We start from the raw sequence: 19,581 nt of genomic DNA, 5'->3' as shown, positions 1-19,581 counted from the left end.
ATGCTACACCTGTTGAGGATAATACGCCTGCCTTTCAGTTGACTAAATCGCTTGGATCAAAACAAAGCACGCCCTGTATCCGACGTCCATAGATCATTCGAATCGGGCGTCCCCAGACAAGCCGTCTGCTACTGGAAAGGAAGCGGGCTTCCGGGGGCGAGGGACACTCACGACTACATCAGTCAGCAGGTGGTGGGCAGAAGCCAGCCACCCCGCGGCTGCCCCATTTTCTTCCCCGAAGCCTCCCTTGAAGGAGCGGGCGGCTGGCGAGCTTATCTCCGCTCTTTCGGACGCGGCATCCGAGGGGAGGGCGTGACCACTCGGGGCGCACAGGCGACTCCACGCGCGGCTTTTGTTCTCGCCGAGACTGGAGCCTCGGCGTCGATCTTGCGGGCGCTGGTGCCCTCGCCTGTCTCGCCTGGCCAGCTTGTCGGCCGACCATGTTCAGAGAAAGCTGATTGCAGCCGGGCAGACGCCACGGCCCCGCCGCCATCCTAGTGAGCTGGAATTGATAACGCGCCCCAAGTTGGTCCTGCGGGAAGCCGCTTGCCAGCAACCCAAAGAGGCGTCCCGGCCGGGAAACGGCGACGGCGAGAGCGGCCTCGCCACCATCGTCTCGACGAACAACAGCAGCAGCAGCAGCAGCAGCAGCTCTGATTCCAACAGCATCATGGACCTCTCCTTCATGGCCGCACAGGTAATTGGACCGCGCTGGTGCGAGAGTGGCCTCCCTCGGTCGGCTGAAGGGTGCTTCAATGGGCTCAGACTCGGGGTCTTCCCGAGCCTCAGGGCTCCTTCTTCCTCCCGCCCTGGGCAGGTAGCGAAAGAGGAGAGGAGGGCCCTGAGCCTTCGGGTGGTGGGAAAGAAAGCATTTGCAGGCTGGATGTTTCAGATGCAGTGATGGCTTCTGCCTATTTCAGACCTAGTGATTGTCTGTGGCTTTTTGGAGCGGGGAAAACGGCCCCCCGTAATTAAAAAGCTTCTCTTCAGTAAAATCACTGATTGTGAGGAGGTGGTGGGGGAATAAAAAGTCTTAGGCAAGTTTTGGATAAAAATGTCCCTTTCGCCTGAAGAAGGTAAAATGGGTATCTGTTTAGCTGTGCAAATAAAATATACTACTGCACAATTGTTTGGTACATCTGAAAGCCTGATAAATATAGAATACTTTGATCATATTTGGTAGCATGGATAACTTGGATAGAGTATCTTGAGTAACCTTTAGTGGAAGAGATCATCTGGAACAAAATCTACATGGTTACTAAGAGCTGGAAACAATCAACAACACAATCAGTCAACCTTTAGGGGAGGACAAAATACCCCAGATTTTCTAAATGTCTCTGTCCCTGGAAATATGTAAAGATATATCAACATGTAGTGAATGTGAAGTCCTGGCAGGTGTGCTCTGAATCCAGAGCACTGACTACCTTTGAGAGGTAAAACTATTACCTTACTTTCCTGAGTTACATAACAGAGTAGAAGGAGTAAAGCATAAATAAAGGATTAAAGCTTAATTTTCTTAGGCGAAAGAAAAATAACCGTATGTTAATTAATTATATATTTCACCAGATGGTCTGCTGGTTGACCTCAATGCCTACTGACTGAAGAATAATTTCCTATTCTAGGAATTCCCAATGTGGTACATTTCAAGCATGCTGTGCTTGCTCTCCTATGATCACCAGCTAGCATTGCCCTGCTACCCTCCCTCCATATGGAGCACTACAGCTCCATTTATTTTCCCAGCTAGAATGGCTGGAGGTTAAGAGAATAATAAGGTGAAGGGAATAATAGTTCCACTCTATTTGGAGGGCATCAGATTGGAAGCAGACATATTTGTTTCTTACCAAAGAAAGTTTGGGTCATAATTAATGTTCTTCAAAAGACTAAAAAGATCACTAGAGTATAGGTGCCCTCTTGAAAAGGCCTTCTGCATATTTCCCAGCATGCTCTTTAGTTGGAAAAGAGGGAAAGAAGTCCCTTTAACAACAATAAAATAGAGATCTAATTTAAAAAAGATGGTTTTGGTCCCCTCCCCCTGTTTCCAGGCAAAATGAGCCTTCAGAATTTATTTCAAAAAATGTGGAAAGCTTAATTGAGAGTTGCAGCAAACAGAAGTTGTGTAATTGGACATTTCAAGCAAGGTTTCTTTGTTGTTAAAAATAGGATAGTAGCAATAGGGCTGAAAATACTGCTGGTTGGATTATTTTTAGTTTTGGCTAAACTAAACTAAACTAAAGCCCATAGTAAACTTGACTTAGTTAATGATTGCCTCATTTGCTTTATAACCACTGTGTTTAATGATCATTGCAAAAATGGTCATAAAATCAGATTTATGCCCATCATAACTTACAACTGTAAAAGGCAAATGGTCATAACTTGAGGACTACCAGTATGCTGTTTTTTTGTTTTCCCTGTAGATTTTCTTCTCTTGTAAACCTTGAGGTTTTATCAGGTCAGCTAATAAATCTGTCTTGTTTCTGGTAAAGTGTTTTAGCAACAGAAACATTGCAAACTGAGAGCCAATGTGACACATTAATTAAAGTCTTAGAGTAGGATTGTGATAAGCCAAGTCTTAGTCCACAGAAGCTCAATGAGGGATTTTGGTCCAGTAATTTTTTTTCTCTGTCCAATCTACTTCCCACAGTTGCTATGGAGAAAAATGGAAGAAAAGATCCTAGTGGTGCTTTTTCACAAGGCAACTGGACTTTCTTGTTTTTCTTTGAAGACATTTCGCTTCTCATCCAAGAAGATTCTTCAGTTCTGAGCTGAAGAAACTTCTTGGATAAGAAGCAAAATTACTTCAAAGAAAAACAAGAAAGTCCAGTTGCTTCGTGAAAAAAGCACCTTTGGGATAACTATGACCTGGTTGACTGAGAATCTGCACAGACATGGAAGAAAAGAGTTCTAAAGTATACCAGGGTGGCCTAGTGGTTAAGGCACAAGCCAGAACCAGGAGACTGTGACTTCTAGTCTCATCTTTGGCATGAAAGCCAGCTTGGGTGACCTTGGGCCAGTCACTCTTTCAGACCACCTCACCTCACAGGGTGGTTGTTGTGAAAATAGGAGACGGGAGGAGCATTATTTATGTTTGCCACCTTGAGGTACTTATAAAGTAATAATGTTGGGATACAATCAAATAATAAGTAAGTAGGATATATTGTAAATCTAATAAGTATGTAAACTCTTTAGAACTTACTCCCCTTAGCAGTTTGTGCATAAAATCATCTTTGCATCTTGCAAGTAAGTTAAATTAGTCTAGTTAAAATAGTAATTTATTCCAAGATGATTTTCGGAGTCAGCATAGGATTTTGTTAGCTTTATATATTTTGTTGGGTAACTTTCATTTTCTTTGTTTTTCACCGTTATTTCTTCCCCATTCTAAGTCTTACCAAGATTGGAGTGAATTATAAATTGTGTTGATCTTATAGTTTTGGTTGTTTGGGAGGAATGGGGGAGAAAGAATACTATTCCTCTTTGATGTGAAAGCTTCTCTCTATTTCCAACCTGTGAATATTCTCAGATAATGCTGATTGCTTAGGAGCTAAATAGCTAAATATCTCAGGCTTCAGTTTTGATTATCTCACATGTGCAATGGAAAGAGATTGTGGAAAGCATCTGGAGAAGAGTTACTTTTCAGAGGCAACTTTTGGGATGGATGTTCCTTGCATATAATTTTAGTTAAGGAAGTCATTAACCCAGAGTAGCTGGAGCTGCATCATGTACTTTAGGGGAGTATATATTTTTTAATATGATACTTACTCTGGTAATTATAATAAGCTTTATCATGTTTTACACTCCAAAACTACAGGAAATTTTGCAATTGACTTTTGGAGGGGAAAAAAATCCAGATTGAAGCATTCTTAATAGGTACTGTAGTTGTCCATTTTCCACTTAAAGGAATCCAATGAGGTGACCTTACCAATTCTTTTGCTGTCTGGTTCAACTCTTCTTACCTAATAGTCAACTGGATGACTACCTCATGAGTAAAGGGTATCTTTCTTATGAAAGTAATCTAACATTTTCCACTCTTGTGCCACCTCCTCAGCAGAATAGTGAACATTATTCTATAATGAGTGTTCAAAAACTAGGCTAAATGATTTCTTGTATGTAATATATTTTTTTGTTATTTCCTTTTTCCCCTTTTGTCTGTTTGGATGTGCATTCCCTCTCTTTGATTCTTTTTTGCTTCTCTCTGGTGTATATATTAAAGCAATCAAACAAATAATATAACCAGAAATAGCATTACTCTCAGGCAGAGGATTTACTGGTAATCCAATTCAAAAGCTACTACATAACTTTGTTTTTACAATGCAAATCCAATAATCATATTTTAGCTTTGTCTTGCACAAACTCAGCCTGTGTATGATTCAATGTGTGAATATCAAACCCAGACAAGTGATCAGCTGTGATTGAGTTAACCAAGACTAAACATGCAGTGCAAATGTGGTTTATGTATTTTAATCAGGAACCTTCACAAGAGATTCCATGGCTAAGAATACCAAAACTTGATTAATTGGTGTAGGTATAACTTAAGATAGTGAAATAAGTTATGTATAATTTTTAGTGGAGCTACTTTTAAATATGTCTAAGCCTTTATCCAACTCATAGTTCCAATAAGGCATGATGCTGCGCTGAAAGTATATCCCATTTAGAGGAAGCTCTTATTTTTTAATAAAGATTCTCTTATATAATGAAAATTATATCTGTACTGGATGAAACAAAAATAATTCAGTGTGATTTTCATAAAGGAACTGAAGAGTTACGTAGATGTAATTGAAGAGAATATTATCTTTTTTGAAACAAGCATGACAGCTGCAACTAATAAGTCCTGATGTTTAAATTCTAGATGGCTTATTTCTTAGTAATTTATCTCTTGCAATTCTTTTTAGATATCCATCCTCCAATTAAAACTATACTAGTTATTCAGATGAAATGTTGAATATTTTTCTAACTCGTCATTGCTATACTGGCAAGATACAGAGCCCTGTAAAAACTCTTACTTAGATTGAAGTGAGATGCAATGATATGGAAAATTAAGATGAGTGCATCAAGAAATTCATTGATGATAAAATGTGTTAGTACGCTTTGTTCTCCTGAGGAAATGCTCATGGCTTGAAATACCTTCAGGAATAAGAAATCATATCATAACCTTTGATATGAATAGATCTGTCTCAAAACTGACAGTCAATATTTATCTTGATTAATTATCAGTGTCCCCAAAAGAGGGAATTGCAGATACTACTAAAATGCAAAGTACTTTGGTGATAGTAGATAGTAGAATTATGCTTTAATAAAAATTTATTATTTAAGACAGTTTATTTTTAATTAGTAAAGCTGATGCGGTTTAACTAAACTGTCCTCTTATATAAGAACATACAACAAACATATTCAAATAATGTAGTAAAGGAGGTAGAAATAAAATGAAAGGAAATCTGGATTTCTGGCAGAGTTATTCATGACAGAAACAACATCAACTTACATAGCTATCTGCATGCTTTAGTGATTTCCAGTCTTTTGGGGCTGGTAAACACATCTGGAACTTAGAGAGTATCTTGTGAGTATCTGTAAATATTGCTTCTTTTTGCAATAAGAACATGTATTTTATATAGTCAAGCATTACTAAATTTCTTCCTGCTTTTTGTGCCTTCCTGATTTTATTCTTTTCAAGATTGTGCTGATCTTGTTTTGACTGTTATTGCTTGCAGTACCAAAATGTCTGGAGCTGTCTGACATTTCTAGCTTGTTTATTGTGCTGTCCTCTATATGGTCTACTCTGTAGAATTGATTTCTATAGAAAACCATAGCCAACAGGTTATTTGCGTTCTAGTCGATTTCTGATAACCTCAGGTTCTACTTTAAAGTCATGTTTAGAATATAAAAACACATGCAAATGTTTATTTATATTTCACATTTCTGAACCACCCGTCTCCCTCAAAGAGTTCTCTATCTCCTGTTGTCTTTGGTGTGTAATATTTTCTTATATGGCCATTTATCCTCTTTAACTCCCTATCAGTGTTTGTATGTTTATATCAGCTCCCATTTGGGCAATTAATTTTCCTGAGCCAGATGCTTCCAAGCATCTATTAGCTTTCCCCAAAAATCCACCTAGACTGTTTCACATTTGAACGTGAAGTGCCAAAAATCTGGAAAACATTCCTTTAATGCAAGCTTCATTTTTCTCAGAATGGTCCTTTAATGCCTGACAAATCTAAACCTATAATTCCTAAAACATCATTTTTTCCACATCCCAACGTTTCTCATCTTGTCTTGAAATGAAACAGGTAACATTTTATAGAAGGTTAATATGAAGGTCTCATCTCTTAACTTACATTTGCCCCTCAAAACCCCTCAGGAATGCTTATAGTTTTGTATCATTCATGCTGATATGACTGCACTCCAACATTGTTTATAGAGACATGGGATGTCCAGTAAATTCAAATCAGTCAGGCACTTCACCAAGCATTCACTATTTAATCCATCCTATTTTTTCCATGACATTTTTTAAGAATGTATATGTATTTTTCATGCATGTCTGTATATGCATACAAAATTGTGTTTTTGTTCATCAAACTAGACAACTTGTGCCCTGGTGGATCATCGTTAAAGAGATAGTTCCTTAACTAAATAGAGAAACAGAATGACCAAGGGTGGGCAAAAAAGCAATGGAGAAAAATCAACTACTGACTTCCTGCCGGCTTCCCCATTGAATTTCCTTGTGGGAATCCGGCAGGGAACTTCAGAAATCCTCTTCTGAGAAACATTGAGACTGGCTGAAAAACATTGAAAATTAAGATAACGTGACTCCAACAACAATGCAGCAGCAACCAATAGCAACAACGTTCCCAAATTTCATTCCCTCGGAAGTCATGGGTCCCAAATTTTGGAAACATTCTCTAAGTTAACCACCTGAGGTACCCTGGTTCAAAAATTGTTGCCCTTTGGTGTACTGTTTCCCCCAGTTAAGGATATGATAGCAAGTTTTAGTAGTATCAGCAGATGCAAACAACATACATTTTGGTGTTGTTTTTTTTGCAAAGGTAACACAAATTCAGCTTATACAGAACTGAATAAAAATTAAGCCTGTATTTCTTACTTATAAGCACTGTCACTTGTCACTGCAGAGCTCTAGTTGAAATTCAAGATTTCTGCAACCGCCTTGGCTTCTAAGTTGTTATGTTGACAGGTTTATATCCTTTGGGGGTTAGTTCTGGAGCTTCCTCTAAAATATTATATTACCTGTGTTTTGAATATCAGAGTATGATTAATAAATTAAATCAGTGATAATTCAATCAAATGATAGCACTTTTTCTCTGCATAGATGTTCAACTTACTGTATGTGCTTAATTTATTACCAATTAGGATTTATCAGAATATTATTAGCTGGTCCTCTTCCTTCCTTTATACTATTTAGTTTTAATACTTTTCACCCCCAAGGGGGATTTGAATTCTGATTTTTACTAAGCATTTTATCCTGAGTTTTTGAGTGATGGGTGGATGTCATTATTTTCATCTCCACAAACCCATAGAAAATATATTTGATAACTATCTTAAACTTCTTTAGCTGTACTCTTTTGAAGAATCAATGGATTTTTGTTAAAGCATAAATTGGGCTTCCCCTCTTTCCTAATATGGATTGCTGGGTAGAAAAACTCATTTTGTGAATATCCCACCATTTGTCAACCAAACTATGTCTCATTATAGTTTTCAGATATTTTTTAAAGTGATAGTGAATTTTTCTCTCTTTTACAAAGATGAATCATTACTATGTATTATTTTAGTGATTTTACTTTCTCATTTGTAAACAACTCAGTAACGCTCTGAGATGAATTATTCTAACATTGATAGCTTGTTTACCAGGTGTAATTCTTATTTGTATATATTTGTATGTATATCCCTTTGCACCCATTCATTTAATTTCATTTCAGCTTCCTAATGGTTTCTTCATAGAACAGTAATGTATTTTTAGTTTCTGTGTATTTTAGAGATAGGCATTTTTTTTCCTGATAACTACAATCATGGTGGTTCTTTTATTTTGCTGTTGCTATTGCAAAATGAGAATGTCATGATTTTCATGTAGTATACAAGCAATGTACATAGCTAGGTATCAGGATAAATACATTATGCTGGACAATGAAAATATACACTAAGGTTTTTAATCTCTCTATACAGAATTATCAACAGATTGTAGCAGACAAATGTTTACACATACATACTTTAAGGTAAAGGTAAAGGTTCCCCCGCACATGTGTGCTAGTCATTTCCAACTCTAGGGGCCGGTGCTCATCTCCGTTTCAAAGCCGAAGAGCCAGCGCTTGTCCGTGGACATCTCCGTGGTCATGTGGCCGGCATGACTAGACGCCAAAGGAGCACGGAACGCTGTTACCTTCCCACCATAGTGGTCCCTATTTTTCTATTTGCATTTTTACGTGCTTTCGAACTGCTAGGTTGGCAGAAGCTGGGACGAGTAACAGGCGCTCACTCTGTTATGCGGTACTCAGGATTCGACCCGCCAAACTGCCGACCTTCTGATCAACAAGCTCAGCATCCTAACCCACTGAGCCACCGTGTCCCTTTATACATACTTTGCATAGCTCTAAATATTCCATTTAATCAGAGAAAAAAGTTTTCTTGCACAAGTAAAATAAAATCTCTAGTGAATTTATTTCTGTAGCAGTAAGTCTTTCAATGAGCTGTTCTCATTTAATATTAGCAAACTATGCTGCAAACCCTTCTTAAATCATTGATCACTTGGTTGAATACACAGAAAATTCAAAGTGGAAAAGAAATGGTGCCATATGTACACTAAATCTAACTTAAGAAAACAGTTGCTATATTCATGTAATGCATATTACCCAACATTAGGCCAGAGCATGTTGGCTTGATTCCACATGACTTGTATCCCACTATATCAGGGGTGCCAAACTGCTGGCCTGCAGGCCGGACACATCATCTGGAAGCTGCGCCTACCCCATTGCCGGCAATGACAAAACTGTCCCGATACGTCTCACGACGTCACGTGACATCACAAGTTTGACATGTCTGCACTATAAGATAAACTAAACATTGATTATGTATTATCAGATAATATCAAGCTTGATCTTACCAATTGCAACAGTCTGGATCTTATCAATCAGATATACCTTGACATGTAGAGGTCAGTCTATGTACCAGTAGTAAAGAAACAAAATATAACTATGTGTACAAATCATTACACAGCGTTCTTAATTTCACATGGTACCATTATAATAATTAGAATCCTCCAAAGTAGATTGGAGCCTAACAAGCAAAAGGGATATGCCAAATATTCAAGCTGCTTATAAAAAAGTCCAAGAAACATCAACATTATTGCTGATGCTTACAGTATAGCTTCCTATTAGAAACAGCTCCAGAGAATATTATGAGCAGCCAAGAAAACCAGTAAATGGATCATTGAACAAATCGAAATTGTCTCTTGAGAACTTTGACCAGGCTTAAATTATAGTTTGGTTATATAATATAGACTTCCTTGAGAAATCTATAATAGTGGGAAAAGTAGAAGGAAATACAAAAGGGGAAAACCAGCGAGAGAACTGGATGGCTATACTCTTAGAAAACTAAAGGCCCAAGTTGGAGACCAGTTATCTTGGAGAAGGCCTGTCTGTGTGGTTGATAAGAATCAACATTGATTTGATGATACATAATCAGTCAATCACGGTATGTACTTTTTCTAGATAATCATGTGAGTTCTACTCATTTATAATTCTTAGGGACTCTATAATTTGCTCTTTGGAGGGAAATGTCACTGTCAACCTGTCATATGTATCAGTTTGATTATATACTCAATTCAGTGCTGATATAACTTTGTGTAATATTTAAAATTGCTTTTCTCCTTGTTGAAGATTGATGAGAGGAGGTGTCCCCCGTTTTTTTCCTGCTGTGGCACATGCAAAATGGGAATAATAAACCAGCAGGAGGAGCTCTGATCAAGTCTTCTGAGAACTTATAGACACTGGTGACAATGTCAATGTCCTTCTGCAGAGGGAGCAGGAGCAGATATAATTTTTGCATATGCTTGAACTACCTAGTGCTTGGTTTGAAAAGATTTGTGACTGTTAAACTATTGAGGCCTTTCTAAATTTTTCAAATGTGGAATCTATGTCCAAGGTGTTTATGCATAATAGTATTCCTATAAAGAATTTCTTTTATAGTTTAAAATTGACTGTTTAGGTATAATAGTAACATAAGAACAGAGCTCTCTGCTCTTGTTGTCTATTTCCTTTTTCCTGCAATGGCAGCTCTTGTAATCTACCAATTTCTTCCCCAAAATGTACCATTTAAAAGCAAGAAACAGCTTCAATAGAATTTACAATATACAATTATGGCATTTTATTGGTAGGCTTTGTCTGCAAATTTTTAAAACTGGTTTACAGGATTGATTTTAGACTTGTAAATTCACGAAAGAATCAGCCTCTAGACTTAACTACAAGTAGTCCTCAAATTACAACCATTTTTAGTGACTGTTTGAAGTTACAACAGCACTACAAAAAGTGACTTATGACCATGCTTTGCATTAACAACCATTGCAGCAAAATTCAGATGTTTGGCAACTGAGTCATATTTATGACAGTTACAGTGTCCTGGGGTCATGTAATCGGTTTTTGTGACCTTCTGACACGCCAAGTCAATGGGGAAGCCAGATTCACCAAACTCACTTGACAACTGTGTCACTTAGCAACAAAAATGTTGGGCTCAATTATGATTGTAACTTGAGGACTACCTGGTACAGCTTCTTGAAAATCCTTCTATTTTGGGCAAAAAATATACATTTGAGATTGGGGAAGAGAGGAAGTTCCATTATAGCTAATGCTTGCTGAGTGAAGTTATCTGAATTAACCCATAAATTTGGAACTCAGTAATATTATTCATTAAACATTATTAACATTTAAATTATATGGCTTCATTTGGGTTCTAATTTTTCTACGTTGTCCAGTAATCGTAGTCTCTATAAATTGATGAAGAGGAATTTGTAGTATTCCAAATTCTTATATTTCCTTTTGGTGGTTGAGGCTGATAGTAATTGAAATCCAACAATATCCAGGGAGGTACCCCACATGACAGGAACCTAGACCTAGATCTCCCCCTCACACACACACAGTAACACTGATTGGAACAGCCCCAGAGAAAGGAGGAAAACAAGTGTAGAACAGTTCCTCTCACTTCCAAACCCCAAAGCCAGTCTGGTAGAATGATAGAATGGTACTGAGCCATTGAGAATTCTAGAAAGACAAGGATGGATGTACTACCTCTGTCTTAAGCCCTCCAGTGGCTCCATATCACAAGACGGCTTGAAACCTGACTGTAAAGAGTCCAGATAATCCACTTTTCTCTGGGGCCTACAGAAGCTGTGCACCTACCGCCTTTTCCATAACTCTGTGTAAAAAAGGAAGTTTGGAAACTGAATAAAGGTTATTTTGTAATCATGGGTCCAAGGATGGCTTCTTAAAGAGAGGATGGACCACCACTTTCTTCAAAACAGGTGGAACCATCCTCTTCCACAGAGAAGCCTTCATTGTCACTTGGATCCAGCTACGTGCTGATTCTCTCAGCTACTCTTGACTAACCAGGAGCAACCGGGGTCTAAAATATAGGTGGCGGAGTCCAGAGCTCCAAGGACCCTGTCTACTTCCATATTACTAACAAGGCAAAAGTTATCCAAGATAATCTTAAATCATCCTATCAGATAAAGAAATCAAGGTGAGCCTTATATCCACGTTTCCTACCTTTATTTCTATATAAATTGCAAGCATTCTTTGAACTCAGTGACCTAATTTAGTAGGATGGTCATTAGTCCAGTGAAAACCAGAGCCTGCCTACTTCTATTTAAGAAAGCCTAGGAAAGTTGAAGCTTTTTCTGCTGTACTTCAAATGCAAATGAAAGGTTAAGCCTTCTTCCTCAAGATCATAGGTAAGAAATCTGGGACACTTTAGCTAAGTTTGGAGCTGTGCATCTGTCACTATCCACAGTATTTTGATTCCCACAGGTGAAACTTGCCAGGACATTTCTTGCATTGCACTCACTGAAATCCCCCCTTAAAAAATAAGATTAGAACTTTTGTGGGAATCTGAATTCAGTTGATTGGAAGAATTTATATTCCTTGCAGTCATCTGAGAATCATTGAGGCCATTTGGAGGTTTATCTTTGCCCTCAGTGTCATCTGAATAGTATAAATGAGTGTGGAACATTCTTGGAACTGCTGAAAGGACTGTGTTGTAAACAGGAGGCAGAGGGCTGCTCAGTTTTAATGTAGAAGGCCTGTTTCCAGTGGCGTAGCATGGGGGGTGCAGGGGGGGCCGGCCGCACCAGGCGCAACATCTGGGAGGGGCATGCTCGCACTCGCAGCTCTCTGCCCCTGCCTGTCTCACTCACTCTCTCTCACTGCAGTGCTGGCTGTGCGAATCCGAGCCAAGCCGCCGGGTCGCCGCCCACTGTGGAGGGGAGGGTGCCAGGCGTGCAGTGCAGTGCGGAGAGAGAGCGAGGGACTATGGGGGAGGGACAGTGCAGACTTGAGTGCTAAAATCCACGGGTTAGGGGGCGCAAATTACTTGCCTTGCCCCGGGTGCTGACAACCCACACTACGCCACTGCCTGTTTCATCCCTCTTTCAAACCAGCAGTTCTCTCTGTCCAAAGTTCACATTCTGGGAGGGCTCCAAGTGGCCTCAAAGACTCTTAGAAAGAGTGTTAATGACTAGATGACTGCAAGGAATATAAATCCCTCCATCCTCCACCATTAAGTCAGAACTGAAGAAGCTTCTTGGATGAGAAGCAAAACATCTTCAAGGAAAAACAAAGTCCAGTTGCCTTTTGAAAAAGCACTTTTGGGGCTCAGCTGCTTAAGGTGTATGGTCTTTATTCCCCAGAATTCCCCATTCACTCCACACATATTAAGGTTGTTGAGGTTGATTAAGCAGCCAGCTTTAATAGAGGAATATGCTGGTATAGGCTTTCATAGCCAGTATCTGTTGGGTTACAAAAATCTAACTCCCTGGCTGAGGCATTCTGGGAGTTAAAATTGTTGAGGTTGAGAAACACTGACCTATCTTAATAAAGTATAGTTCCAGTCAAGCTGATCTGGACTATCTCGGGCTGATATTAATCTTGAAAACCCCTTATTTTCATTAAGACAGACAAAAGAATCTCACATTTGATGGTAAAGATGGCTTCTGACGTCAGGACACTCAACAAAACACATGGCTGCAGCATTATTTCAACACCAAAATAACTAGATTTTACTAGTTGGAAAATACTAACTAATTGGAAAATACCTTGATACAACTAATGCAGTATTTAGCAAGATTTGCCTCAGTGTGACTTGATTATAGCAGATCAACTAGTAGAATTTTCTACAAATTAAATTAAAGTTACTTGTTCTGAGTTTGCTAAAGGAAAGGACAGACAAATGGATTGTGTCCATCACTGCAAGCAGTGATCCAGTGCTGGACAATTACCATATTTCTACATTTAGAGTAGCCTTTAAAGATTCTGCTAAGAGAGCAATGGAAAACTGAAAGATTCATCAAGGCCAATGTAGGACACATAATGTATGTCCATATCACAGTACATAACCTTTGTCTCATTCCTTTGCCAACCTGCAGCCATTCTGTTTTTCCATGTACTAGTTGGACTGTGGCTTCCTAGCATGTTTAGATTTTCACATAAAGACAATGAAATCTCACAATGTTCTGAGATTTCATTTTTGCCAAAGCATAAACATTGCTGCCTCCAGCCATAAACAGAACAACTTGATTGCATGTTCTGTCAGTTTCAGACATAGGTTGATCCTCTCCTGCCCCGGTGGTTGAGTATAAATTGGATATTCATCATATTAAAGTCTAATTGATATTATGTATTTTGTCATTGACTGCATTGTACCAAATAGTGTCTTTATTATATTTTTCCTTATTTTGAAAACAATATTGTTCCTTCGTTGTTTTTCTTGTTCTAAATAGTAAATAATGTATTTTGACTGAAGGAGTCCAGTTCCTGTCCATTTTAATTTGCTAGTGCCGGGAGAAATATCAACAACCTAAGATATGCAGATGATACCACTCTAATGGCAGAAAGTGAAGAGGAACTAAAGAGCCTCTTGTTACGAGTGAAGAAGGAGAGTGCAAACGTTGGGTTGAAACTAAACATTAAGAAAACCAAGATCATGGCATCTGGCCCTCTCAATTCCTGGCAAATAGATGGGGAAGAAATGGAGGTAGTGACAGATTTTATTTTCCTGGGCTCCAAGATCACCGCAGACAGGGACTGCAGCCAAGAAATTAAAAGATGCTCCTGGGGAGGAAAGCCATGGCAAACCTAGACAGCACACTAAAAAGCAGAGACATCACCCTGCCAACAAAAGTGCATATAGTCAAGGCTATGGTCTTCCCAGTTGCAATGTACGGCTGTGAAATTTGGACCATAAGAAAGGCTGAGCGCCAAAGAATTGAAGCCTTTGAACTATGGTGCTGGAGACGACTCCTGTGAGTCCCTTGGACTGCAAGGCGATCAAACTGGTCAGTCCTAGAGGAGATTAACCCTGACTGCTCCTTAGAAGGCCAGATCCTGAAGTTGAAACTCAAATACTTTGGCCACCTAATGAGAAGGAAGCACTCACTGCTGGGAAAGGTTGAGGGCAAGAGAAGAAGGGGACGACAGAGAAGGAGATGGCTGGATGGAGTCACTGAAGCAGTAGGTGTGAGCCTAAATTGCTACCTAATACAGCTGCCTATTTACTTTAGCTGGGCAGCTGGCTTGACCTTCATCCTTTGGATGACCCTGCTGGGGTTATGTATTCTTGGCATACACTCCCAGTGTTCTTTACACATCCCACCCAGGAACAGACATATACACACATCACACTGAGGCAGAAAAATAGGAGTTGACATTAATTATATTAGTCCTATTATATGGATAAGTTTGCATTCAATGAGGGCCTGATGCTTATGAAATGTGCCATGTCCAAAATGACAATGAAATCTTATAAGTTTATCTTTTGAATGACTTGCTATTCTGAGAAATAATGTAACTGCAAGATCAGAACAAAGGTCCATCTATCCATCTTTTTTGCTATAACCTGAAGCCTATAGGTAGCCTTGAACAAGAGAACAGCCTTTTCATGTAGTTTCTTCTTCTACAACCTGACACCCTCCAGATGTGTTAGACTTCATATCCCATGATTCCAAGATAGCATATCTGGAAATTATGAGAGTTGATGTCCACTATTTCTGTAGAACAAAAGGATAAAGAAGCCTGGGCTATAATATGAATAATATCCAGTGGTATTTGTATTCTCTGTTACTTTATCTATTACCTACAGAAGGCATCCAGGCTAATACCTGGTTTTTACAAATAATTTATAAAACTATGGGAAATGGTTGCTTATACTTGGAATCATCAATCTAGAAATGTGCATTTTAAACCCCATTAAAATGTCAAAGTGGTACATGAAGAAAAATAAAAGAAATTTCAAAGTAAGGATATTACATACACTAATGTTTTTGAAAATAATATTTTTAATTGCCAGCTGGGAAACCTCATATTTCCAAGACAGCATTATTCAAACTTTCATTATTTTGCACACCAGGCTGTGCAAATGTGTGATATATTGAAAGTAACAGCAATTTAAATAATTTTTTTTATTCCTGTCTCCAGCAGAAAAGAAGTTGAATGTGTGAGTTTCTTCAAGACTGTGTAGCAATGGCTTCATTATTTAAATGAGGATATATTAATTATAGTTGCATCAATTTAACTGTTCTACCTTGAGGTGCATTAAAATTTAGGAATACTGTGATCTATGTAGACTAATCCTGAATCCATAAGGATGATTTGGGGAATCTAGTAGATAACAGTATACAGGAAGAAATAAGATACAGGGGTTTATATAATATAAAATGTATCCAGATGCTACTGTTTTCAGATATTTCTTCCTATAATGTAGAGATGTTTTTTTCCTCAAAATGTCTTTAAACTGTGGGGCATTCAGGCCCTACCCAGGATGTTCAATGTTTTCTTTCCCCATATTACCCACTACTTCTCAAGATCCTCTGCTTTGCCCCTCTATTTCTTCTTTTTCCTATGTTTACCTGTGCCTTCTCTTCGTAAGTCTTTTGTTTCTGTTCTTTGCCTTTCGATCCCCTTCAACTGTTTCCTGCATTTTCTTCCTCCTCCATTGCCTCTATTGGCAGTTATAAATAAATTGCCTATAATTTAAATTAAGCTATCCCCCACTCAGAGTACTAATGTAATGCTGGTGTAAGAGGAACCCTACCAAATCGCACCAAAGGTCTACTTTGTCCTACATCTTGTTGCCTGCAATGTCTAACTGTGTTTGTCTGCTTCCACGCCCAGAGCATTATAATTTTTGTGACTTTGCATCCACAGATACTTTAGACTCTCCTTCCATTAAAGGTAAAGGTAAAGGTTCCCCTCTAAGCAGTTTACAGAATCAGCATATTTATAAATTATTTTACCGACCTTGGAAGGGCGGAAGGCTGCATCAACCTTGAGCCAGTGAGATTTGAACTGCTGAGCTACTGGCTATGGGAGTCTGCAGGGTTAGCCTTCAATACTGCATTCTAACCACTGCACCACCACAGCTCCTACAAAGCCTCACATGTTCTCTTCCCCATTATGGATTACTCTATAATTTCTACTCTCCTGTCTATATTTTATCACCAGAGGAAAGCCTATGAGATGTTTCCACATTCACCAGCAGAGTTCTTAAAGTCATTGGAGCCACTGAAGTATCTCCCATCATATCAAGGTGGTCATCTTCTAGGAGGAAGATGCAAATAGTCCAGGCTTTAAAACTATGATATAACCACAGATCATGTTAGAAATATTTTACTACATCTTTTAAAAATTCAGGAGCACTGATTTCTGGTTCCTGTTGAGACTTCCAGTTCCTGTTGAGCAGCGAAGCAGTTGAGGGATTCGGAATGCCAAGCCCTTCAGCTGAATTTCTTTCTGTTTGGGGATCCTAAATGGGCCAGGAGCTGCCCCAGAGAGGTGGCAATGAAGGAAGGAAGTTCTAGGGACCTAGGAGAGACAGCAGTCTCCCCGAACGGTCCAGGAGAAGCCTTCCAGAAACCAACAGAGGAAAGGCTAGCCTAACTTCAGCCCAAGCTGCAAACAATGGAAGTCAAAAGCTCTACTTTAAGCTGATTGTAAACAGCATGTTTGAATCTGGATAAGAATATTGATTTTCTCTATCCTACCTACTTTCCTGAAGAAGAGAATTCCCAAAAATAAAAGACCTCCAAGAGAAGGAGTGGGTTTTCCCCCCCCCCCACCTTTTGGTCCTTGGAAGTGGTGAATTTTACCCTTTAGGGAGGGGAAAAGATTAGAAAGATCTGTAAAATGAACCAATGCTGACATTACTGGTGGACGAGGACTATTTGGGGACAAATTTCTGTCTCTGAACTTCAAAGTTCTCAATAAACACAGCTGTGTAGATAAAGTGAGATTAACAAATCCGAGGCAATGAATATTTCACAAGAGGAAATATATGATAAGCAGCAACCATTTCAAAGGACAATGATTTTAAACTACAAAGAAATACAGAACAATTTTAAAAGTATGAATCAACTTATCTCCAATTTAATTTTACTCCAAGAAAACTCTCAGGAAAATATAGCAGAGATGACTTGAATATAATTCTGAGGATAGGGACTTAAAGATGGAACCTTATAAAACAAAAGAATATTATTCAATTCAAGTGGAAGAAAAGATAACTTATATTTCAATGCTCCGAAGCAACTTTGAGGATAAGAAAAAGGACTGGAAAAAATATTCTACAGAGATACGAGGAAAAACACCAGAACTGGAGAGAAAAAAAACTAAACAGAAAAATCTTTTGACTCAGCAAAGTACATTGATTAAGAAAGACACTTCTATAGATTACAGAAATTAATTGTTAAAGATTGTTCTACAAGTATAACCCAGACAACACACTGTTTACCAATTATTGAGTGATTTATGCTTTGTTTAAAAATCAATAAAATATATATACAAAAAAATTCAGGAGCACTATTTTTTATTAAATCAATTAGAAAAGTTATAAAAAATGAAGATGATGGTTTGAACATAATCTGAACAAAATGAAATGCTTTCTAAAATACTACTTTCATGGAGGTTGAAAATGAGACAAGAAGATGGAGAAGGGTTTATGACAATTACTTGATAGAAAGAAGAGTGGAAGGCACAATTGTATGTTTCTTGCCAATTTATTTCTTGTTTCTGTGTTCCTTATTTTTCTATCTTTGCTCTTGTTTATTTTGCGTATTTTATTATATTGAAAATTTCTAATAAAAACTTAAAATGCTAATTTGACATCTTGGTTTAAAGCCATTTTCATCTTTTTAACCATACTTTTCATTTGAAGCATTGCTATCTTTCTGGATGCTATTTTCCTTCTCCTTCCTAATAGTACTTGGACAACACTAACAAAAGCTTGAAATCTTTGATATTTATTGTGAACTGCTTACAAAAGTGGAGACTTCAAAGCAGTGGTTTTAAGGTTGATTACATTTTCCTGTTTGTTTACACAAGCCAGGGTGGTGGCGGAAGAGTGAAAAGAGAACAGAATCAATAACTAGAAAAGAAAAAGTGAGCCTTTGAAAGGTTAAAATGAATATGCTTAAGTTGCCAGTTCAACATCCCTTTCCTACCTGTAATCAACACTCACTCCAAGCAGAGTTTTCCTTTAAAAAATTGTTTTTCAAACATGAGCACTTTAAAATGTGTGGTCTTTAGCTCTTGGAATGCCCCAGCCAGTTGGCTTGGAAGAAATCCTAAACATAATTTGTTTGATTCGGGTAATATGGCAAAATATATTTATTCTAGTCTGGTAGGGAAAGTGAATCCATGCGCTTTGCTGTGTTATTTTGGAGAGCCATATAGTCATATTTTACTTGGAAGGGACTTATTTTCATCGCCCACTGCTGGAAACCTTTCTTAACCCTTCAGTGCTTTTCATGGAAGAGTAGAGCTCATGAAGTTTTGATGTTCTTTGAAAGGAGATGGTGCTATAATGTGAAAACAAAGCATATTTATTTTATGCAGTACATCTGCTTGACAAAGCTCATTTTTAAAAACAGATAACCTTATCTAAAGCATAGTCTGCAGCTTTGGTGACCAGTGGAGTTTAGCTACTTTCCAGTATGTAATGTGTCTATATGGTCATCTTCCATCTGGACATTAACTTTATGTTCTAAATTTTTCTTCTGCAGCTTCCAGTTATGGGAGGAGTGTTTATGGACTCATCCAACGAAGAATATTCTTTGTTTAATTCATCTGCCAATGTCTACAATGCTGCCTCAGTGCCAAACCAGCCAGAAGAGACATCGCGTTCTTCAAATGATGCCATTTTGTTATGGATTGCAATTATAGCCACAATTGGGAACATTGTAGTTGTTGGAGTTGTATATGCATTTACATTTTGAGAGGAAGAACAACTCCGGGAGACAGAGTTGCTTTGCCATCATTCCTAAGAGCAGATGCATGTGTATGTATGTACAGTATGTGCACCTACCTATATAAAATGTAAATCTTTTTA

At 38.3% G+C, this 19,581-nt stretch overlaps 1 protein-coding gene across 1 annotated transcript; it reads left to right on the top strand.

Moving 5' to 3' along the window:
* Positions 1-670: 670 nt before the first annotated feature.
* Positions 671-19,468, top strand: LOC308668096 (uncharacterized protein C14orf132; the record flags this gene model as incomplete). The annotated part of the gene is made up of 2 exons (XM_081327753.1): positions 671-697; positions 19,256-19,468. The coding sequence occupies 2 exons, from the start codon at positions 671-673 to the stop codon at positions 19,466-19,468; spliced, it is 240 nt and encodes a 79-aa protein (XP_081183879.1).
* Positions 19,469-19,581: the final 113 nt, after the last annotated feature.

Source organism: Vipera berus (assembly GCF_964194415.1).
Source record: "Vipera berus genome assembly, chromosome: 1".
In the NCBI taxonomy this organism is placed as follows: domain Eukaryota; kingdom Metazoa; phylum Chordata; class Lepidosauria; order Squamata; family Viperidae; genus Vipera; species Vipera berus.
The sequence above is the reverse complement of the archived record's forward strand: the minus strand, read 5'-3'. Positions and strand labels throughout refer to the sequence as shown.